The 24,584-nt window shown below is 49.5% G+C and overlaps 1 protein-coding gene across 1 annotated transcript in view; it reads left to right on the top strand.

Moving 5' to 3' along the window:
- The window catches only part of LOC111848504 (zinc finger matrin-type protein 4), a 47,526-nt gene that overhangs the window by 9,453 nt on the left and 13,489 nt on the right, over nucleotides 1-24,584 (top strand). Inside the window, exons 2-5 of the mRNA XM_023820584.2 lie at nucleotides 4,385-4,489; nucleotides 8,596-8,688; nucleotides 14,740-14,899; nucleotides 19,696-19,968. Coding sequence (XP_023676352.1) covers nucleotides 4,385-4,489; nucleotides 8,596-8,688; nucleotides 14,740-14,899; nucleotides 19,696-19,968 — 631 coding nt within the window. The remainder of the gene's footprint in view (nucleotides 1-4,384; nucleotides 4,490-8,595; nucleotides 8,689-14,739; nucleotides 14,900-19,695; nucleotides 19,969-24,584) is intronic.

The following is a 24,584-nucleotide window of genomic DNA, read 5'->3' as shown; positions in this document are numbered from 1 at the left end:
TGTGTGTGTCTGAGTGTGTGTGTGTCTGAGTGTGTGTGTGTCTGAGTGTGTGTGTGTCTGAGTGTGTGTGTGTGGATTAGGGTTATATTACATTTTGGGGATCAAATGTCCCCCCACAATGTTATAAAAACCTGATTTTAAGTTGCGGGAACCATTTTTCAGGTCCCTACAAATACTTGTCATTGCAATCAAAAAACTAAAAATGCCAAAGGTCTCATATTTAGTGGTTACTTATGGTTAAGGTTAGGACTTGGTAGGGGTTAAGGTCGTCATGTTGGGTTTAGGGTTTTTCCCATAGAAATCAAAGGGGAGTCCTCACAAAGATATAATTACAAACCTGTGTGTGTGTGTGTGTGTGTGTGAGAGAGAGAGAGAGAGTGTGTGTGAGTGCGAAACCAGACTGCTAGACCAATGGATTTCAGCGAAGCAATACTCAACTTAAGAGCACAGACCTCTTAATCTTGAGACACAGGGCTCTGAATAGGACTTCTGCAAGTGCTGATATTCACTCTTTTAATCCTAGGTGGTTGTTTGTAAGAGATGAGGGCGGGGCTATGAGGCACCATCAGAAGCCGATTTCTCCCAGAATTCTGTGTGTCTGTGTGTATACACATTCCAGTGCAGTGTCTATCTGTAAAAGATTCTTTTGAAACACAAAGAGCACCTGCATGTATGTTTTGGAACATCAAGCAGGTGCCTGAGATGATATCAGGGCTAGTCCTGTTTTCCAGCTCACTATCCAAAGACTCTTGGGAATACTGGGCTCCACACAGGATGACAACATCCCTCCTCTCACTCTCTGGTCGGCATAATTGAGACCTGTTTTGCACACCACTGAGTGTCATGTACTGTGAGGGACAGGGTGACTTTCACTGACCCAGATGAGGGGGGCGGAGCCGTCAAGTCATCTCTACACCACCAAACGTCAATCCAGCCACACCTGGCACCCACCTCTGCGGGGTCTCCATAGCGACAGAATGGTGCGGGATTCCTTCAGCTCCATTGTTAGTTCTAGGTTCCAGTTCTGGATTCTTTCTACAGTTCTGGTTCTGAAGGGGAACAGGTTCCCACGCAGCTGTGATGGAGATTGATTGGCTCCGGGGGGGGGTACCCTGTGCCTCTCCTCGTTCGCTGTGTGGGTAACTTCGCATGTGACGGTCTCGCATCAGAGCCAGTCCAGATGCAGCAGGCGGTGTTTCCACACGGTGAGTCGCGAGTCTCCATGACAGATTCCGTCGTGGTGCAGACTCACCCAGAGCTCCTCTAACAGATGTCTGTTCGCCGGAATCCGAGCGAGTTTGGGTATCCGAAACCGTTGATATGTAAGTCGATTGTCAATACAGATAAAAAAACACACGAAGGTCTCCCAAAGTAGCAACTTACCAGGCTGTGCTGAATAATTCATGGTTTGCAAGAATGATGTTCAGAAGAACTGAAGAGAGGGCTGTAAGTTTTATATAACCAACTCCATGTGATAGTTCATGTAAAAGTTACAAGAAGTATTTATTTCTAGAACAAATTCCAACTCATGCATATAATGCATGTACATATTTTTTTCCTCAAATGGTTAAAGCTTTCTGATATTTTTTTCTTCCTACATCTTCTGTCCATTTTGGGACAGATAGATTTCATTGTGTCTTTCTACCACCTGTGATGTTACGGAATTTCTCATTCTCCCTGATTCTGGCTGGGGGGGGTCTTCCTTTGATGGAGGGTCCTCACCGCTCTTCACCTTAATACTGCCTCTCCCCCCACCCTTATCACTGTCAGGATATCTTCTCACCTTCCCAGAATGCACCACTCCCTAGCCGAATATTACTTCAGCTGCTGCATAAAATGAAAAATTACCACCCCCACCAAGACATTCCGATGAAGGTTTTTTTTTTCCCCTCGTCTATCTAGCACAATAAAGAGACAATAAATAGTTTTCTTTTCTGCGTCTAAGAATGGAAATGCAGTTGAGATATCACAGATGTGGTCACGGTAATAATGATGCTGGCAGTCTTGTAGCGTTCTTGTTGGGTAACTCTATGGGTTTAATTTTAAAAGAATGACATCCATCCATCTTCAGAGTTTCAGGGGGTCTGGAGCCTACAGGCACCAGGCAGGGAAGATTGGGCACCAGCCCATCACAGGACACTCACACACCGGTCACAAGTTTGGTATCTCCAATTAACCTCGGCATGGAGAGTCTCCATAATGACATGGGGAGAGCATGCAAACTCCACGTGGCGCCTTGGCTAAGATCTGAAGTCTGGTCTCTGAGGCGATGGCGCTCACCGCTGTGCCACTGCACCCTGCTGCTGCCCTAAAATTACATTTAAATCTATTTTTATTTTGAAGGTACTTTTGTCCAAAGTGATGTACAAGTGAGGCACATTGCAAAGATACAGCAGTCGAGGCATAAGGGCGGCTAGGCTGAGCTACCAATAAAAGCTCAGGTACACAGTTATTCCGTTTGTTTATAGGGTGAGGGCTGAAGAACCTGTGGCCTGTACAGTTCTGTGTTTGTGTGGTGCACCAGTCCTTATTAATCACGTGTTTCACACTCCATTGTGCCAGAAAACGGTCAAGGTGTGGCAACCTGTAAGCCACATTCCTTACCCACAGTTTGAAATCTGGCCACTAGGGGGAGCCTAGGGCTGCCCAGAGCCCCACCTGCGCAGAACCTGGTTTATTTTTAAATGTATACGTCCGTCCTTCTGAGAGGCCGTAAGTGCATCAGCAACACACTCTTCTGCTGAATAATGGATGATGGAGTTTGGAGATGACCATGAAGCGAGCTTTTTAATACCCCCATTTTCCAGTTAGCTCTGCATTTCCCAGTTCAGCCTCTTGTGTTTTCCAGTTAGCTTGCCAACATCCCCAGGTCCATCCCTGTGTTTGATCCCAGTTAGACCCCTGTTTTCCAGTTAGCTCGCTAACAACCCCAGTTTGACCCCTGTTTTCCAATTAGCTCACTTACGACGCCAGTTTGACCCCTGTTTTCCAGTTAGCCCACTAACGACCCCAGTTTGACCCCCGTTTTTCAGTTAGCCCAATAACAACCCCAGTTTGACCACTGTTTTTCAGTTAGCTCACTAACGACCCCAGTTTGACCCCCGTTTTTCAGTTAGCCCACTAACGACCCTAGTTTGACCCCCATTTTTCAGTTAGCTCACTAACGACCCCAGTTTGACCCCCGTATGTCAGTTAGCTCACTAACGTCCCGAGTTTGACCCCCGTATGTCAGTTAGCTCACTAACGACCCCAGTTTGACCCCTGTTTTTCAGTTAGCTCACTAACGACCCCAGTTTGACCCCCGTATGTCAGTTAGCTCACTAACGTCCCGAGTTTGACCCCCGTATGTCAGTTAGCTCACTAACGACCCTAGTTTGACCCCCGTTTTTCAGTTAGCTCACTAACGACCCCAGTTTGACCCCTGTTTTTCAGTTAGCTCACTAATGACCCCAGTTTGACCCCCGTTTTCCAGTTAGCTCGCTAACATCGCCAGTTTGACCCCCGTTTTCCAGTTAGCTCGCTAACGTCCCGAGTTCGACCCCCGTTTTCCAGTTAGCTCGCTAACGTCCCCAGTTCGACCCCTGTGTTTAGCCACTAGCTCGCTAACGTCCTCAGTTCGACCCCTGTGTTTAGCCGCTAGCTCGCTAACGTCCTCAGTTCGACCCCTGTGTTTAGCCGCTAGGTCGCTAACGTCCTCAGTTCGACCCCTGTGTTTAGCCGCTAGCTCGCTAACGTCCTCAGTTCGACCCCTGTGTTTAGCCGCTAGCTCGCTAACGTCCTCAGTTCGACCCCTGTGTTTAGCCGCTAGCTCGCTAACGTCCTCAGTTCGACCCCTGTGTTTAGCCGCTAGGTCGCTAACGTCCTCAGTTCGACCCCTGTGTTTAGCCGCTAGCTCGCTAACGTCCTCAGTTCGACCCCTGTGTTTAGCCGCTAGCTCGCTAACGTCCTCAGTTCGACCCCTGTGTTTAGCCGCTAGGTCGCTAACGTCCTCAGTTCGACCCCTGTGTTTAGCCGCTAGCTCGCTAACGTCCTCAGTTCGACCCCTGTGTTTAGCCGCTAGGTCGCTAACGTCCTCAGTTCGACCCCTGTGTTTAGCCGCTAGCTCGCTAACGTCCTCAGTTCGACCCCTGTGTTTAGCCGCTAGCTCGCTAAGATTCCCTTCACCCTGAATGTACCTGTCACTCCTTTTGTCACCCCGAGCAGGTGTCTGCATCCTGCAGCCCTCCGCAGTGACTCCTCACTGCTGGTAACACCTTGTCCTGCTTAAAGTCCCACTTGCTCAGCGCACAGGAGTGCTGCTCGAACAGAGTTGACGTTGATGTACGGGGGCAGTCGGGCTTCATGCTGACACCGTGTCCGTCGTGTCCCTTGTGCCCGCGTGCAGATGAAGTCGGCGGGGGTTGGAGAGGGTGGCCTGTTTACCGAAAGCTACTGCAACATCTGCAATGCCCAGCTGATCTCCGAGTCCCAGCGCATCGCGCACTACGAGGTGAGTCAGCCCAGCGTCCTCGCAACCCCACGAACACCGGCTTAATCACAAAAGCACTTAATCACAAAAACACAAGACATACTAATTAGAAGTGCTTCTCCCCTTAATATTTTCGGGTGTCGTTTCAGTCCAGCAGCCTTCTGATAATCAGTGCAGTTCCTTAATTACCATGCCACCTGCTGACTCACCTTGGTAAAGCATCAGTAACTCTCTTACGGTCTTTGGAAGGTAAATACAGGGGCTGTAGGGGACTGTACACGAGGCTGCGTCTGAATTCTGATATCAGAGACTAAAAATCACAGTTCCCCTCCCCCCCACCTGTGATGAGGGAGGTCCCTGGTAGGATGGATGGAGAGATGCTCTTAAAGTGTTAAAGGGGGGCGGGGGTTGGAGAGTACAGCCTGTGCCTCTGGCACTGAGATGGTCCTTGTACCCTCCACCCTGAGAGCAAAAGCTTCTGTTCCATTCCTCGAGTGGCTGAGGGAGATGGCGAGAGGAAAAGATGATGGAAATGGAAATTTCCGGACCTTTCCCTCACTGATTAAAGCCCCCCCCCCTCCTTGCCCCTGGGGTTTAAAACTACACTCTCAGTCCGTAGCTCATCAGAAAACCTCAAACTGCTTTTAGATGTCCGGACTTTTCTTTTTTAATGTACATTTATGAAATAGTGCCAGTCACTCCTGCCAAGCTGCCTGACAGCTCGTGAGAGACTAACTGAGACCCCCCCCCCCCCACTGCTTCACATCACCCGGGCTGCGGTACTCCTCCTGCGGTACTCCTCCTGCACAGCAAAGCGCGTGCGCTCCTACAAAGCGCGGTTTGTCTGCCGTAGACTCCTTCCGTAACACGGCTCGTTCGTTCTCTTTTTCGGGACGCAAAGGCACCCGTTATTTTCTGATCCCTGTCTCCCTCTCTCCCCGAGGCCCGGAGAGGACACGGGGCTTCTCATCAGCGCACACACTCATTCACAAATGCCCTACTCCCTTTGCTGCCCCCTGTTTGTGTGAATGCTACATTACATAAGCTAATGGTACATACGCGTATATAATATAAACTGGCTGTGTATTTTTAGCAGACAGTGCAATTGAAGATGATTCCTGCCCCCGCAGCTTGCAGGCTTCTTCGCACGGCGGGAACAGCAGGAATCAAAGGGCTGTGCAGTGGCAGCCGACATGCCCAGAACAGCATTGTCAGTGGTTAGAGGTCAGGGGTCAAGGGTCAGTCTTACAGTTCAATGACGTCACTATGCTGAAAAGGTATTTTTTCATTATGCAGATGCTCAGCATGCACTTTTATGCAGAGCAATGCGGTTTCTGTTGACACGGTTGAGTACACAGCAGAAAGTGAAAAACGCGAGGCCCCTATCTTTTTTTTCCCCCCATTCCCAGTGCAACAATGCATTTTGGGTAATTTTGAATCGGAAACTTTAGCAAAGCGCATGACGCAATGGTCCCCTTGCCGTCAGTGATATTCCGCTGGGGGCGCCGCGCTACGTGCAACCGTCTCAGGACGTTAAATAAATAAGACGGTGTCTTTCCTGTGAGAGCACGTCACTCTGACGAGGACAGCCAGATACAGCTCTTTCACAGAGACAGAAATGCCCCGAGATGGGATAGACAGGGTGTCACCGTGTCATTTTCTGGCCCTCAGTGTGAAAACAAGGCTTGTACACCTTAGATCCACAGAAATCTGAGCAAACCTGACTTCTTTATAACAGTCTGTTAATTATTTATTCCTCTTCACTGCATCAGTATGTTCTTCCTGTATGTATATACTGCACACCATCTACCATGCAAAATGTATGCACACTGGCTTCTAAATAGTATTTTTATACATAGCCTTTAATTTATCATCTGTTTTGCCTTTGTTTACAGCCCCCCCCCTAACTTCAATACATCCATCCATTTCATCCTGTTCATCTTATTCAGGGTCATGGGGGGCGGAGCCTATTCCGGAAGCTACAGGCACAAAGCAGGGAACAATCCAGGATGGGATGCCAACCCAGCGCAGGGCACAATTACACACCATTCACTCTCACGCATGCACACCCATGGGCACTTTGGTAACTCCAATTAGCCTCGGCATGTTTTTGGACTGTGGGGGGAAACCGGAGAACCTGGAGGAAACCCCACGATGACACGGGGAGGACATGCCAGGGCAGAGATTCGAACACCTGCTCTCCAGAAAGTGATGCAATCATGCTGTCCGCTGTCCCACCATAATTCAATTAAATTTGATTGAACCTTTATTTATAAATAGGGGGAAGCCAGATTTACGTTGCGAGTTGCAGCAGTATCATTGTGCATGTGACAAATGAAATCTTGAATCTCGATCCGTAACCACGCATGTGCCTAATTAACTGTAGCCATTCCCGGGCCCAGGGGACCTCAGCGTAATCACGTCTCGTTAGTGGCCAGTTCTGGAATCCTCCAGGGGCGTCACCCACGCCTGTCGCCGAGGCCGGGCCGGACACTGAGGCCAGCTGGCAGAAACGGGGACGGACTTTCCGCGTTTAAAGTGGAGACGAGGGCTTCTCCCCGGCGCCGAGGCCAGCAGCGCCCGGAGCGGAACGCCTCCAGCAGCGACGGCACGTGAATTATTTTGACACCGTCCCAACGTGGGAACGAGGGCCAGACTGTGTAATTACTCAGTGCTGACACGCTCTCGAAAATAATGGAGGTGCTTTTAAACCTCGCTTAGGAAAATATACACGCAGGCCTATTAAGAGGATTATAAAGAATTTACAAAGGGATGCGTTTTCTGAGGTAAAAAGTGTTTGTTTCATATCCCCTGTGTATCTCTGTAGCCCCTGCTTGCTCGACGGGAGTCTCCTCTATGTCCGCCCATAGATCTCATTTTAACCATTGACTCCCAGTCCGTAGCTACTCAGAACTTTTTCTTGGGTTTTGTGTCGATCGCTAGCGCGTGCTTCAGTTATTAATCGATTGGCTGTTTCATTTCACTTTGCATAGCTAATTGGGCGTGACAGACATGAGGATGGAGCCGTTGTTTAGCAAGTGTTGGCATTCGGAATTATGTTTTTTCAGTCTTGAAGCAGGCTCGGTCTAAACTAGCAAGTCATTAGCCAGCTTCCTAACAAACGGCACCTAATCACTGGTCCCACAGTCACTGCTGCCTCAGCTAATGAATGCCAGCTGTCTGTGATTAAGATCATTACCCTGTTAGGGATAAATAGGGCCCACTGGGCAGAATCAAGGAGGTGGCAACTTTAGTATTTGTTTTTTTGTTTTTTGGTGCAGTGCAGTGCAGTGCAGTGCATGATTTTAGCTGCTTGGATTGTGTCTCTTGTTTGATTTTTGCACCGTGACCCTGGTTTTGTGTCTGTAATAAAAAGTTTGAATAAAATCTTCAGATTTTTGGCAGCTTGGTTATCCCATTTCTCTCTCTTCTAGCTGAACGGCAGACGTTTATCCAGCATTTGCTACACAGACACAGTCACACACACAGACACACACAGACACACACAGACACACACACACAGACACAGTCACACACACACAGACACACACAGACACAGACACAGTCACACACACAGACACACACAGACACACACACACACACACAGACACACACAGACACACACAGACAGTACCTCCAGGTGGAATTGCTGCACCAGGAAACAGGGAGTGTAGCTCATTCCATTAACTTCTTCTTTCTGATCTGTGGGCACACCAGTCTCTTCTCCACTTTGGCGTGACCTCCCCCCCCATCCCTGCTGAAAAGTAAACCTGTCATTGGCTGAGCGTACGTCCCACAGCGGAGCCTCACGCAGCACTGTTGTCGTGTGAAGTGACGCAGGTGACGTTAACGAGCGCGGGCGCCTTGCCGTGTGTCACACGGGTGTCGGGTTGCTAGTGGGCCTCTTCCTCGGTCTGGCAGCAGATCGCAGGCTTCCTGACAGGAGATGCACCCTCAACCGCCCCCACCACACACTGCTGTTAGTCGTACAGCATCTCTGGGTGCTGAGTTTAGCTGTTGCTGCAAAAACAGGGGTGAGGTTCTGTTTGCGGGAGTCAAACTGACGAGGTTCCGGAAACCCTCCACTGGCTTCTAAACCTCCTTCTTCTCTCCCCTCCCCGACCCAGAGCAAGAAGCATGCCAACAAGGTACGTCTCTTCTACATGCTGCACCCTGAGGACGGGGGGCCCCCCTCCAAGAGACTGAGGCCAGACAACCCGGTATGTACCCCCTGTCCCACAGCACACTATCAGGGGCACTCCTGTTGGACCTTCCAACAAGATGCGTAAACCCATCTTCTCTTAATTGGTGTAGCTGGCATTTAAAACTGGGTATTTAGCAAAGAAATCAGGGCAGGTGACTTTCCGTCTCCACTTTATTCCTCTTTTAGGTGTGCGGCTCACATTCACCATCACACGTTACATTCGCACGTAACATTTTTCAACGGCACAGCCCCCGAATCCCGAGATATTACTGAAATCATCACATGCCATGGCATAGCCGGAATATGGCGACCGTAGATGCGGAAGCCGGACCCAGCGGCACTGCGCATCCCGCCCTTCCAGATGGTTCCTGCTTTTAAGGGGATTGTCGCGGCTCGTGGAAGCGTAGACTGCGCCCACGGTGGGAACGTGCTGGCGGCCGGCCTTTCCCATAATGCACTTCTCTGGCCCGGCATGCTGTGTGCCCGTATGCTGCTGGGAAGGGAAGACAAACTCGGTGCCGCCGCCACCGTCTCTCATCTTTTTATCTTCCCACTGCCTGATCCTTTGCCTTAAAAATGCAGAAAACAGCCTGATAAAAGCAAAACTTTGGCCCATTTTTCACACACCCGCCCCATCCAATAGCCCCCCACCCCAATCTCTCTGTAGTCAATGATAATTACCGTAAGTGGAATTAACGAGCCCCGCGTAAGATCCAGGCGGCTGCAGTGTGTAACTGCAGTGTGTAACTGCAGCCCTGGCTTGCACTAGTTAGCTCGTTAGAAACTTGGCAGGGGGGCGAGAGGGATGCATTCATGAGGGTGCCAGTCAGTATTCTGGGGGCTGTTTTTTTTTTTAAATTGGTTTCCTTCGCCTGGTCCCAGGACTGTCCCACCCAAGTTGTCTGTTTGTTGAAGACAACGGGTCTGACTCTGAAGGGGTAGAGAAAGATCTCCCCTGGCAGCCATCTTGAGAGCACCCCCCCCCCCAACTTTCCCTCTGGGTACTGGTGAATCAGCTCAGTTTAAACTCCCCCATGTTAGATGCGCTGTTCTATTCTTCATTGAAATACTTGGGTCAAACCTGCTAAGTTAGCCCAAGATGGCCACCCATAACATGTAAAGGATTGACTGCCCCCCCCCCGCCCCCCCACATAAACAGTGTCATGAGAAAGCATACCCTAACTGTATCACATCACTGCATCACACCCATTACAAAGTGTCCAGAAAAAAGCTTATTAAACGGCCAGATTCGCAGGATGATTCTCTTCATTTTCAGAAAAATAGCCCCAGTGTGACGCCGCCTGCGTCCCATAATTGACTTTTTTTTATACTGTTCCTGTTTACTGCTACACCCCCAGCCCCCCCCCCCCCCCCTCCCTGCGGGTGGCAGCACACTATTGGAGCCCAGCGTGGGTAGAGAGGGCCATCGTGCATTTAATTAAAATCACCAACACATCGTTAAGAGCTAGAGATCACAACAATCCAGTGCAGCTGCAGATTCAAAAGATTCACAGTTATTATATTATTGTTATTTTTGTCGTTACGATTACACTGCTGTCCTTCTGCCTCCTCACTATAGCATCCACACGTCTCCACGGTAATGGACACGCGGTGGGGGGGGGGATTCAGACATGACTCTGATTTTTAAGATTCTGAAAACGTACCTTTTTAAAATCCTTTTATCCCTTGTGTTTAGGGTGCATTTTAATTGAAGGTCCTCTAGGGGGAAACACATGCATCTACCCTCTGCCTCCAACGCGAGTTGGTGGGTAATTAGAGTATAATTAAGCAGAGTCATTTTCATATTCCCTCATCACCCCCCTGTGGGAATAAACACCCCCCCACCCACTTGCTGCAGCCCAAAAGACCCCCGTATTTATTAATGTATTGGTCACGGAGGCACGTGGACTGTGGATTGAAATGTTCTCAAGGTGATCCGATGGTGAATCAATCCATCTTACGTGACTGTATACTGAGTGCAGGGTTATGACGTGGCTGGGGGGCCGCAGACAGGACACACATATACACACACACACAAACACACAGAGATTTGTTATTATATCTTTGTGGGGACTCACCCTTCATTTATATTGGGAAAACTCTAATCCCAACCTTAACCCCTACCCAGCCCTAACCTTAACCATAAGTAACCAAACAAAATATGAGACTTTCGGCATTTTTACATTTTTGATTGCATTCAGAGATCTTTGTGGGGACCTGAAAAATGCTTCCTACAATGTCAAAAAACAGGTTTTTATTCAGTTGTGGGGGACATTTGGTCCCCCATAATGTAATATAACCTAATCCACACACACACAGACACACACATAAAGGAGCTGTAAACGCCACACACAGCAGTGTAAATGCAGGCTGAATGCACCCTAAACTCACAAACACATAGCAGAAGCCTAGAGGCGCCAGGTCAAACCGCTGACTGCTGAGCCGTCATAATGCCTGTTATATGTGTCATAATCTACACAGCCATCATCTAACCACTTATCTAATAGTGGGGGGCAGTGTACCCCACCCAGGCCAGGGTCCCAGGCACATGCACACACTCATCACAGGTGTAGGATTAGGACAGTTGTGTTTTATTCGTCCCTATGGGGGAAGTGGCTACCACTAAAATTAGTGTGATTTTTGACAGGGTGGCTCAAAATTGCACTTAATCACCCCTAGGGGGCAGCGTTCAAATCCCCAACCAATCTCCTACTAATGACTGATGCATGCGATATGAACACAGCTTAAGGCATCCGATTATTATGGCGCATGGGTGTGCAGTAGAGCGGCCTGCAGGCTCTCAGGGTGACGGCGGGACTGATACATTCCTGGTCACGGTGTTGGAAGTTTCTGGGTTTAGGTTTTGGAGCGCTGAGCGGTTGGTGACGCTCGGCCGTAACGCAGCAGTGCAAACACCGGGGGGCGCCCTTATGGGATTGGATGGTCACATGCTGCTATGTGAAGCATTTTTAGCGTTCCTCCTAGACTGAGCTCAGTTCTGTCGGCCTCCGACGGAGCGGAAGGGAGCAGATGGGAGCTGGAGAGATGCTAGTGGAGGGGAAGGAGAGCAGAGAGGAATGTGGAGGGTGGGGGGGGTGGTATTTTTTTTATTGTTTCTGTGTGGGAGGTGGGGTGGGGCTACTCGAAGCGACTCTGCTGATGTCAGTATGTGCGTAGCAAGAGACGACACTGCCTCCGGTTAGGGGGGTGGGTGCCGGGTGGGGGGCCAAGCAGCCCGAAAATTAGAAGCAGTGTGGGGCCCTTCATGGCAGGTGTCCGAAAACATCACCTGACAGTGTCCCACGCTTTTAACTCCATTGATTCACCCCTGGGGACTCCTCTGACAGCTGACTCAGAAGGGAAACACAGAAGAAAATGACATCGATGGAATTACCTCTGATTATATAACTCTAAAGCGCCCTGATCTGTAGTGATGGCCAAATGAAGCTTCATGAACCATTTGCTGTATTTTTTGGCCCCACTAGATGGTGCTCTTGGCTTGCTTTGGGGCATGCCTTGAGTCCTTTTTTGAACAGACGCTACCATCTATTGGGGCCATAAAATACAGCAAGTGGATCATGAAGCTTCCTCTGGCCATCACTATAGATCGGGGTTATTCAAATCACGGTCCTCGAGGTCCGAGGTTTTCCAGCCTTCCTTTACCTGTCAGTCAGGTGTGAAGCCTCTGACCAATCAGAATCAGTAAGTATTAAACAACTACCTGGGAGAACTGAAAACAAAGCCTGGATTTGGAATCAAGGTCCAGAGTTGAAGAACCCTGGTCTAAACCGTCCCTTCTCTACTGATTGTTGTGTCAGGCTGAGACTGAGAGGTGCGGATCGTTTATGGTTTCCTGGGGTGATTTCCAAAATGTGACACAACACCGCACCATAGTTTGTGTATTGAGGGAGTGTCTGAAAGCACGGAACCCAACATATTTAAACCTGCTGTTAAAAAAAAACATGCATGTGGTGTTTAATTGACACGGAATCGGAGGTTATGGCTAAACGAAAATAATCAAGCAAACAGCTAATTAGAAAGAGCTAAAAGTGCCCGTCTTTATGCTTTATGCTGTCTACACCAACAGAGAGTGGGAACACAAACATGTAAAAATAAACATAAACATTCAATTGTATACAACAGGCAGAAATGGGCCGTGCGCGAGATCCACACCACACTGCAGTACAGCGCTCCATGTGTGTGTGTCTCTGGAGGGGGGGTGCGTATCAGAGATGTATTTTTGTGTAATTTGCAGCCTTTTTTTCTTGAATGTGTGAAATTGTGGCTGGGCTGTAGACTGTATTGCAGGGAAGGTATTATCACCTATGGAAACTCCACCGCCAGGTTTCTGGTAGCAGATGATGGCAAACGTGTCTCAGGCTGCCTCTGTAGCTATACTGAGCTAGAGAAACCGCATGCTAGCTGGAAGGACATCTGCACAGTCGGTGCGTACCCTGTTGAGCAGCGTTTCTCAACCCGGTCCTCAGGGACCCAGAGATGATCCATATTTTTGCTCCCTCCCAGCTCCCTGCCAGACAGTTCGCATTTTGGCTTCCTACTGGTAGCTGGGAGGGAGCAAAAACATGGACTGACCCTGAGGACCGGATTGGGAAACGCTGCCCAGGGGTATGATCTCCTTTGAAGTTTGAAAAGTCATGATGTTAAACGTGCTGCCGTGCTCTGCCAAAAGCCAGCCCCGGACACGTGACTTCCGTGATACACGCGTGGGACACTCTTGAGGACCGGACCATGCATCAGGGACAGGGGGTGGATGTATGTCTGGTTCTCGAATTGTTCTAAGGATTTGCTGAATGGCACCCGGTTCTGAAAGGTAACCCCCCCCCCCCCTCCCCCGCCCGCCACAATCGTTTACGGCATTTGGCCCTGAACCAAAATCGATAAATATGTGCTCAACTGTCCAAAGCGGAAACTTCCTTAGCTATGCAAACAGAAGTGCCACTTGAACTAATTAATTAACTCACTAATTGACTGTTTATACCCACATAATTATATGTTGGCCTGTGGCAGCCATTAGGGATTTGCGAAAGGACCGGTCCACGCTGTGCAGTCTGGTTTCGAATCCAGCCCCGCTTCTTGCTCCTGGGCCGTCAGAGCCTGTCATTCTCATTCAACATGGCTTCGTTCTTCTTCTGCAGCTTTGCTTCCTCGTAGTTAAGGGCGATGGCAGGCAGGGCCTCAGTGTCTCTGTGGACCTTGGATACCATTGGCTCCCCTGGCTGTCAATCAAGGCAGATATCGAGGATGGTAGGCGGAGCCCAGGCCCCAGGGCAGGAAGACTGTGTCGATCCCACCCGCCCTTCCCTCAAAGACAGACTTCATTCGATTTGGCTATGGGGAGGGGGGGGGGGCACCTTCCTGCTCAGTGTTTCGGACAAAAGCCAAAGCACTCCCCCAAATGTCATTACGAAACACGTGCATAAAATATAGATGCGGAGGATGGAGCTGCTCTGTCACTGTCGGTCCAGCCCGGTTGGCTCTCATCCACAGCAGGTTCTTCCTGTCTTCCAGAAAATCGGGTATGTCCATCTGGACCAAGCCTGGAAGTGAAGATGTATAAATGACCGTAATCACTTTGGGATTAAAGATCAGACATTGGTAATAAATGCCTCAGCGTGAAATGCCAGTCACCTGTAAGGTTCACATGGTGACACACGTTTAGTCAGCGGGAAATTTGCAGAACCAGATGAAGAACTTTCATCTTGGATATAAAAGTCCTTCTATTGGGATTTCAGATCATAAATAATACAACAGTTGTCCCTGATTATCCTTCGCTAGTGGAAATATATGGGAATGTTGTTTTCATGTTGTGCTGAGCAGAGAATTAATGGCACTCCAGAGGTGGATAGTTCAGGTCCAGAAAGTACAAATCCAGACCAAGGTTTTGTTTCAACCAACCGGTTGAGCGGAAATAGTCACAGACACAGAGTACTCAGCTGGTTGGTTGAAATGAAATCTTGGTCTGGATTTTTACTTTCCGCACTGAAACTATCCACCTCTGCAGCACTCCATTCATATGTTCTCTCTCCCTCCCCCTACGACCCCCCAGGACAGCGCTGAGACAGAAGTTGACCGGAATAAATGTTGCACTCTCTGCAACATGTTCTTTACGTCGGCCATAGTGGCACAGTCCCACTATCAGGGCAAGACACACGCCAAGAGGGTCCGCCTAGTGCTGGGGGAGCCCCCCAACGTGCCCCCTCCCACAGGTATGTGCCAACCCCGCCCCCACGCACAAGGCTCCGTTTCCCATCCACGATTTAGGCCCATATTTCCAGGGATTTAAATTAAGGTTAAGGATTCTGTCCAAGACTGTCTGACCCGATTTACAAACCCACCCTGGCAATTTGAATTTCATTACTTCTTAATTAATACATTAAAATACTTGTGCACTTATTTTCTGCTACTGAACACCTTGGGTCGTCTTGCCATGCTAGTGTGCATGCATAGTTTACTCCTCAGCTCTGAATCTGTGAACAAACTCTCATTATTGGTTTCGGAGAGCTGACCCCAAAACTGCACCAGCATCACCTGCTGAGCACAAGGTCCTGGAGGAGTCGCTGAGAGATGGGCAGTATGAATAATACTCTGTGATGTTTCCATGGAAACTCCAGTGGCGATTACTTAATAGGCATTAGCATTTATGCAAGTGTCTCAGTCAGGAATGACCCAGTCTGTTGTGTGGAAGAGACCCTTGAGGGCTTCTGGCCCCCTATTGGTAGGGGCTGATAAATCAGGATTGTGGCTGTAGATCGGGGGTGGGCAATGTTATTCTCAAAGGGCCAGTGCGTATGCAGGATTCTGGGATAACCTGTAGGTCAGCCGTTCAAACCTAGGTGTCAGGACTCTTCAGCCAATCAGTCCTCTAATTAATAATATAATTATGGAGTTGCAGCGAAAACCCACATAAACTGCGGCCCTTTTTGGATACGATTACCCACTCCTGCTGTAGACAATGGTACATGGAAGCTGGGGAGGGTGACATTGCCCCAGAGAAGTGCATGCATACATACGCGCATCAAAACCGTTAGACTTCAGTGAGCCAAACTGACTCTGGGCTACAAACACCACAGGACAAATTTTTGCTAAGAAGCTGCTTTGTATATCAGCTGGCTCACCTTGTCGTGGCTTTCAAAATGCAGTAGAACCTGTGATTTAGTCACAAAGCGTAGGATGTATGACTGACACGCCCAATTTGAACGCAGACCTCAATTCATTGGTTCCTCTCGCTGGAGTCCTTTGTTTGTCACGTGAGGATTTCCTTACCAAGGCAGCCTAGTGTGCTACAGGCACGTCAGATCAATCCAGACTAGACCTGCCGTGAATCGGGATCTGGTGGATGTTACTGTGCAGCAATAGTAAAAACCGGGACAGCAGGGGATGTGATTCGCTGCCATTTCAGATTCGCAAAGGAAGCATTTATGTGTTTTTGCGGAGGGAGCAATCTGCTGTGTGGGCCTTCAAATCCGCAGAGACTGTCAGCTAGAGAGACCCCCCCCCTCACTCCGGAGAGACCGTCAGTGAGAGAGACCCCCAAACTCCCGAGAGACCATCAGCGAGAACCCCCCCCCCCCTCCCCCACCGCTGTCACCTTGCATTTTCTCTTTTCAGGTCCTAAATTGTGGTTCTAGCGCCGATTCAACAAATCAGCCGTTTCCCCCGGATCGTTCAGTTTTACTCCAGACAAAAGCGCCGGCTAAAGAAATCGAAATCAGCACAATGTTTGAGCCGCAGGTTCAAACCATAAATGTCAGATTTGGGTTCATTTCATTTGTTGCCTTGCTGAGCCCGGTGACATTACTCACGCCGTGTGGGAAATCAAAAACCTTTCACTGTAGCGTCTGCCCACTCTGCTCTTGATAGCTGAGGCATTTGAGGGGAACAGACACCATGGAGGGGGGGGGCCGCCTTCCGGTGGAGCTCACCGGCAATGCGGGCAAGGGCACCACAGGCTCGGCTCTTCTGACAGCTCCTCTGCTTAAAAGATCCAAATTAACCTCAGCAGCCCAGAAGAGGCAGAATCTGCACGATCGGCTCTGAAGAACCCGGCTTATTGGCCCACAGAAGCCGCTCCTTCCAGCTGAGCAGACATAACCGTGATTTACATCGATATTAAATATTGATTAAGTATTGATTAAGAAATGATTACTATAATTAATCAGGAATCTCAATGTGTTGCTCACATGTGCCCCAGAAGGGGAGTAAATCCCAAATAAGTCAGTTTTCCCAGTTAACAAAACACTGCTAGATTCCTCAAACAGGTAGGGTAATGGTTACCTGGGTAGCTATTATATCCTTTGCATGAATGTGTGTCTGAATGGTGAGTGTGTCTCTGCTATGCCCGCCCCCCCCCCCCCCGCGACCCTGCGTAGGATAACCGGGTATGGAAAATGGGTGGATGAGAGTCACATCATAACGACGTGTAGAATCTGTATGAGAAAAATGAAGCCAATTGCGTTGGCAGAGGTCAAAACCACTGGGTTGTTTTGGAGTGAGGGCGGAGTCGCAGGATCTCCGAGATCCTGCTACATACTAAGGGAGAATTCTCTCCATTCACACCATGGCTTCCTTATCACTGTAACAAAGGAGTGATTCTTCCGCTTCCGAAAGACTGTCATGCATATAATTTGCCAAAATCTTTCCGCCATCATCATCTTCGGCATCATAATTCCGCTAATTCCATTGACATCCCCCTAAGGTGCTAACCTAACTAACGGCACATGCTAGAAACACGAGTTTCCTGGTGAAAACAGCAGCGGTGTCCTGGTTTTTAATCGTGCACGACACGCGAACCCCCCCAGCCATCTGGCAAACCATTAAGCGCGTGAGGGGCAAGAGACTTCGGGCAGGGCTGGACTCCTCTGGCTGCCCCCCGGCGAGAGCTGCAGTGACACCGGCCACAATGAGTGAGCCCTGGATTGAGGAGGCCGATAGCCTAATTAAGCGGAAACATCCTTAACTTCCCGCTAATGAGGAGCTTATCGAGGAGGCGAAACGGCTCCCCTGCTTGTAAGACCCATATTAACCGCAGCACAGATTACACAGCCTCATTATCGCCCCATTGCCTCCAGCACCCGCACATCCACTCAGGGGCAGCACAGGGTGTTAGGCAAGGGCCAGCCAGTAGGAGGCGCCAAGCCAACAAACACACATAGAGTGAATTCGCCTGAACGGCGCCATCGAGTGTAACGGCACCATCGAGTGGACCGGCTACGTCTTCATGGAGCTTACAAGCTGAAGCTCCGCCTCACACAAGCTACCCCAATCTGATCAACCCTCAAGGTTTCACTCAATTTGTGGTCCCTTGCCCTTAGTGGTCTGAAAGGTGAACCCAGCTCGTCCATCTTAAACGTCGGGTCAGATCATCGACAGGTGGCCCGGACGCCTTCCGAGTTAATGATCGATGCATTAAGCCCTTTCTCTGACTGACTTTATCTCAGGCCCGGTTAGACCTGGGTTTGTAGTGTGTTTTTATTTTTCTTTAAGTGACCCGAGTTAGGAAATAGCTACATGTTCATGAAGTGAATCACAGATGATTGTTGGAGCTTGATGAAGAGAGCGGGTGTTGGGTTCAGGGGCTGAGTTAGGAGTTGAAACAAGGATGGGGGCATTTCTTTGAGGGAAGGTGGAGATCATTTGTAAATGGGGGCCATGTTATGTCACCCCCCCCCCCACCAGGATACCCTTGACATTATGCTGGACAAAATCATGTGGTTTACCTCCATACCTCTGTCTGACCCCCCCCCCCTCTCTCTATGCCTGTGAAGCTGTATAAAAACACTGCACTAAAATGCTCTCCCTGCAGTTGCTTCATATTATTCCCCATTTAATCAGGCTACTGGGATGGAGCTGGTTCCTCCTCTACTAGGGTCCCCCTCCCCCACACACACACCGCACACACCCTGCCTGCCAATCTCCGTCTTCCTACCCTGCCGATACACATTAACAAACGGCGTCCCTCTCTGTCTCGGAGGACTCCGCTCACCTTGCCATTATCAGTTTTTCTTCCCTTCCTACTCAGCATACCTCAGAGGCTGCGTGTTTCGTCTCCCATTTTGCCTCCTGGCCTTTTCAATGAATTAAAACCCCATAATGCTAATTGCTGTTTCATCTGCGACGTCGTCATTAACGCTAACTGCCTGTGACCAGCACACAGCGGGTTTATCGTATCGCTCATTAGGAGTTTGGGGCATCCATTGAGTCATAAATGGTATATAAAGGAACTGAATGGAACTGAAAATATAGGATATATATTATCAGGCAGGGAAAGGAGTAAATGGTATTGCATCGTTAGTGGAAGGGTTCCCTCTGGCATCTGTTTTAGGCATGTCTGTGATGTCTTTGCAAAAGTGTAAAAAAAAATGTTGGGTGATGAGTCTGGACAGGTTCTCTGGGTGACTGCGGTACGTTAACAAGAGACTGTGAGGAGGTTCGTCATGGTAACGATGTGCTGCACCAAGGGAGTGATGTCATAAGCGCTATCTAGGCACACCAGGCGTGATGGGGGGGGGGGGGGAATGAGAAAGTTGCTATTTTTGTCACTCTGGTGAGCAGCTGGTTACTTTTTTGGAGTGACAGGTCTGTAGAAAAAGTGTTTGCGTGCGTTAAAAGTGACACATCTGCTACCGTCACAACTGTCCTGAGGTTCCCTGCACCTTTCCTTGAACCCTCTGCGTTATTTGGTGGGTTCTACCTGTAAACTCTTTGGGGCCAGTTACCAAGGCAACAGGCTTACCTAAATGCAGAAGGGTCGTCATCCTGGACAGAACATTGCAGAACCTTCCATTAAATCCAAGAGGGAAAATAGTCTCCAGTGTCTCTATGGCCTCCTGCTGAACCTCCTTAGATGAAGCTCTCGGGTTATTTTTACACTCGCCGTTTCTCCCTGGGTAACATTTGCTGTGAAACATAAATTTGCCCTTCTGTGTTCAGTGGGAATTAATTACATGTTGCATTAAGCGCGAAGCTCATCGTTTTGACACTGGGTTTCCTGTGTGGCACACAGACTCCGCCCCCAGCACGCCGCACGCCGTCGACCTGCCTCTACAGCTGCCGCTGCCGCTGCCCCCCCCTCCCCCGCCCCCCCCGCCGCTGCCTCCCATGTGGCTGCCGCTGGCCAACGGCGAGGCGGGCAAGTTCTGCTGCCTGTGCGGCGCCTGGTTCAACAACCCGCTGATGGCGCGGCAGCACTACGAGGGCAAGAAGCACAAGAGGAACGCGGCGCGGGCGCGGCTGCTGGAGCAGCTGGCTGGCTGCCTGGACGCCACGGAAACCGCAGGTCAGTCGGGCGGCTTGGAACAGGCCGCGTCCTTGACGATGGCAGCCGGAGCTTGGCCGTTCCAGTGGAACCAGTGTATACCTGTCGCCCTAGCTGCAGTATTCTGGGAGATCCTCCTAGGATGCTCTGTCTCACGTCAGCAGCTGCCGCGTGCGTTTGGCGCTCGATTGACACCTCCAAAAAAAAAACACCTGCAGCAAACCTGCAAGACAGTGTCTGACTGTGTGTGTGTCTGGATGTGTCTGTGTGTGTATCTGTTAGGCTGTGTGTTTGTCTGTGCGTGTGTCTGTGTTTGAGTGTGTCTGTGAGTGTGTGTGTTTGTCTGTGCGTGTCTCTGTGAGTCTGTGTGTTTGTCTGTGTGCCTCAGTGCCAAACAGATGTATGTGTGTGCGTGTGTGTGTGTGTTTATGTGTGTGTATCTGTGAGGCTGTATGTTTGTCTGTGCGTGTGTCTGTGTTTGAGTGTGTCTGTGAGTGTGTGTGTTTGTCTGTGCGTGTGTCTGTGTTTGAGTGTGTCTGTGAGTCTGTGTGTTTGTCTGTGTGCCTCAGTGCCAAACAGATGTATGTGTGTGCGTGTGTGTGTGTGTTTATGTGTGTGTATCTGTGAGGCTGTATGTTTGTCTGTGCGTGTGTCTGTGTTTGAGTGTGTCTGTGAGTGTGTGTGTTTGTCTGTGCGTGTGTCTGTGTTTGAGTGTGTCTGTGAGTCTGTGTGTTTGTCTGTGTGCCTCAGTGCCAAACAGATGTATGTGTGTGTGTTTATGTGTGTGTATCTGTTAGGCTGTGTGTGTGTGTGTGTGTGTGTTTGAGTGTGTCTGTGAGTGTGTGTGTTTGTCTGTGCGTGTGTCTGTGTTTGAGTGTGTCTGTGAGTCTGTGTGTTTGTCTGTGTGTCTCAGTGCCAAACAGATATGCGTGTGTGTGTGTGTGTGTGTGAGGGTTCAGCCACACTGTCCCCATTCCATACCCCTGTTGGCTGTTACTGCCCAGTGCAAAAAGTGCCATCAGTTGAAGCTCAGAGAGGCACTGAGGTCCGCTTCTGGCACCGCAAACCCAACCTGACCTCAAACTCCATGCAGGCTGGCTGCATTCCACAGGGACCATGGCAAGGTGGGGGGGGGGGGGGGGGGGGGGCGCTGTGCTCGTCATCCTGTTTTTTTCCGTCATCAATGACACACGAAAGACCACAGACAGTGGTTGGCTTCCTGGAGGTTGGCTTCCTGGAGGTTGGCTTCCTGGAGGGACGTCCTTGCGAATTCCTCTATCGATCAGCAGACGCCATCATCTCCAGAAAGTCTCACTTCACAGTTTAGCTTAAGGCTTCAGCAAAAAATCCCATCTGGGGCACAGGATTCTGGAATGTAGGGGGGGGGCTGCTTAGGATGAGGGTCTTATCAGGGTGCATGGATAGAAGGTTGATAGATTCTGGGGGGGTTTGGAGATGGGCCTGGATTATAAAGGTGACACATAAACTTGACAGATACCCTCCCCCCCACACACACCCACTGCCCCTCCCTCATTTCCTTGACTCTTCTGCATATCACCCGTAAACCGTGTCAGAAAACCTGCCTTTGAAAAGCTTGCCTGGGGAATCCAGATAAGCCAGCGCCGATTCCGCTGGGAAAAGCATGTTCCGGATCCTCCATCCGTGAAGGTCATTCCGGTCTGTAAAGACCGCGATGAATGGGGGGGGGGGGGGGATCAGGCCATGGCACGGTCACCTGTAAAAGGACCCCGCTAAGTGGGCATGACCACTGAATTGCCTCGATAAAACTGTAAATATTTTATTCTCCCTCAAACCCCCGACGTTAGCGTTTATAGCCTAAAAGTAGCAGATTCGCAGAATGAGTCATTGTGGGATTAAAGGAGCTTTAGTTAATAGGAGACCAGAAACCCTTTTCGCACCCGTATAGAGTGCCTTTGTTCGGCTGTGTGACTGTAATATATGAAGTTGAAAATGATACACTCTGCTGATTCACCTGACTTCATTTACCTGCCTTAATTATCGAAGAACACCGGGTTATAATGAAGTGTTTGAAGACCCGTCTAAGCGGAGATCAGCATTAATTGCTTTGGGAATGTCATTTGCTTTGCTCGCATCTCGTTACACTCGGAGTCCGTGCTGCGTTTCGCTCCCTCGCCTACGAGTCTGTGTTCTGTGACTGCAGGCCCTGGCAGGCGGCGACTTCGCCGTGACACGGGACCGCTGTGACGCTGACGCTGATTTGTTTTTTCTTCTTCTATCCGTCCCGACTTCAAGATTCTCCTGGCTGTCGTTTCTGAGAGGGAAACGGGGCGAGACAGACGCGGAGGCGCGCTGGCTTTTTACGGAGACACGACATGTCATCTGTCATGCAGATGGGCCTAAGGGGCTCTTTGGGGAACCTGGGAAAAAGCTTCCTAAAAATGGACCCTGGTTATACCCCTGGACGGTGGCCCCAACCTTCTTTGGGTCCCTAAACAATATTTAATTACCCTAGCTGACATTTTTCATCTTCCTTCCCGTTCTTACAGGCTGATCGGATGGGGCGCCCCCTGGTGGCCGCTGGACCTCTGGTCAAACACGGTTTCTTCTTCCTATCCGATCCAGTAGCATACAGGGCCTACAGATTAGGATGATGCACCATTGTGCTGTACAGGAGGTCCATCAGATAAGCACAAATGGGAAATGTAGACTCATTGAGTCCCATTTGCACTGTCCCGTCAGAAGTAGTGGACATCTCAGGGCCTGAAGGGAGTTGCGTGTACATGATGCATAAAGACAGTGGATGTCCAGCACAGAGTCCCGACCTCAGTCTGACAAAACATCATCTGTAGGATTCTGAATGCACTATGACAGGGAGAAGAAGAGTTTGCTGTGAACCCTAGGGGAGGTGCTGAGCTCGACGCCACCTGCATTCCGGCAGAAGTTAGCAGAAGGTTCGACTTTGCTCACTGAAAGGCATCCAGGACACAGGAGAGCCAACTCCCAATACAGACTAAATAAAGACACTTTTCACTCATAGATATGCATGCCCCATTCATCAGACAGGATCATGTATAAAGTTACTCTATACGTTTTCATTCATTTACATTTATTTTATTTAGCCAGCGTTTTTGTCCTAAGCGACTAAGATAGCTATGACAAACATACGGCTGTTGAGGAGGTGACTAGACATAAGTGTAGCAGTGAAAGCCCATGTATGAACATCTACCAAACGAAGCAAGAACCTAATAAAACTATAATTCAAATATGCAGAAGTGGGACATGAAGAACATTCCGGAAATGTGAGATGGTATAGACTAGTGGAAGTGTCTCTGGGATAGATGGAGCTTCAGGCATTTCTTTGAGGTGGGTGGGGGGGGGGGGTATCTTATGACCAAATGTGTTTCAGAAGCTCATTCTACCGTCATGGGGAGTAAACAACTTAAGACTCTCTGTTCCGTGTCATTTGCTCTGTAGATACGCTGCTGATGTTCATCACATTACATCAGTCATCAAAGACTACGTGACCGTATGAGATTTTTTAAGTATTTAGCCGTTTGAGATTTTCATCTTCACCTTTAACAGAGCTGAAGCTGGTGATGCGTGTGAAAGGAAAAGACATTTTACACTTTTCAGATCTCAGGGTGTCCCAATTTGTTGGCCGCTTTTGGGTCGTCTCACTCTGGAAGGCTGTTTTTCACGCCGGGGTTTATGTCTGAGCAAAGCTGACCTCGTTATTCTTATAAATTATTCACCCTGCAAGGGCCTCATCTTGGCACAATTTGGGGTGCGGTTTGGTATTCACGGTCTCCCTGCAGCTTGACCACCACTCTCAGAGGTAAATTTGTACAGCCGCTGTCAGTTTATTAACGTGACTTAAATGTGCGAAGAGCTGGAATTGCTGTCACCCTGAAATATTCACTGTCCCTGTGTCCTTATTTGATATTCCCTTTCTTGGCGGCCATAATTAAACTTCCCCAAGTCAGAATCCTTTGGAGAATATATGTGGTAACGAAAATCCAATTAGGATGTGAACGGCATGGGGAGAAAACGTGCTGTCATTACTTACCACTACCACTAGGGGGGAAAGAAGTGCTCTGTTTCGGCAATGGGCCCTTGCTCTATGCGTTCTTCCTTGTTGGTAATCGCAGAGAGGGATGATAGCATCATCGCTAATGTCTCTCGCATTGCGTAAGATGCTGTGCTCTACGCCTGCCAAGTTCCCACCGGTTTTCTGTGGCGCATCCAGGCTTCGTAATGACGAAGCGTCACTCGCTTGTTAGAAACACAGCCTCTCTGTCAGGGGAGAGGGAGGCTTAATTCTGAACACTGTTTAGCTGACATTTTATTAGTTTCTCTGCCGTATTGAGGGAGTCTCTGGAATGTTCTTCCTGCAAGCATCCTGCGGCTAATTCACTTCCTTTTGGAATCCGTAGGCTAAGGCACATCTGACATCCTTGCAAGCCAAGTTATTTTAACTGCCTGCCCTCCCCAAAGCTAACAGTTCTTCCTTGGGATCTCTGATTTGACGGTCCCCATCTCTCCGGGTCAGCTTGCATCCGCAGTATGAGAAGGGGCTAAATTAGCCAAATCAAATAAACACATTTGGTCTGGTTGAGCGAAACCGTTGCCGTACACCGTGACTGTCCGCAGAGCTC

The sequence above is a fragment of the Paramormyrops kingsleyae genome, chromosome 20, assembly GCF_048594095.1.
Source record: "Paramormyrops kingsleyae isolate MSU_618 chromosome 20, PKINGS_0.4, whole genome shotgun sequence".
NCBI lineage: Eukaryota > Metazoa > Chordata > Actinopteri > Osteoglossiformes > Mormyridae > Paramormyrops > Paramormyrops kingsleyae.
Note: the sequence above shows the minus strand (reverse complement) of the source record. Positions and strands in the feature narration are given on the sequence as shown.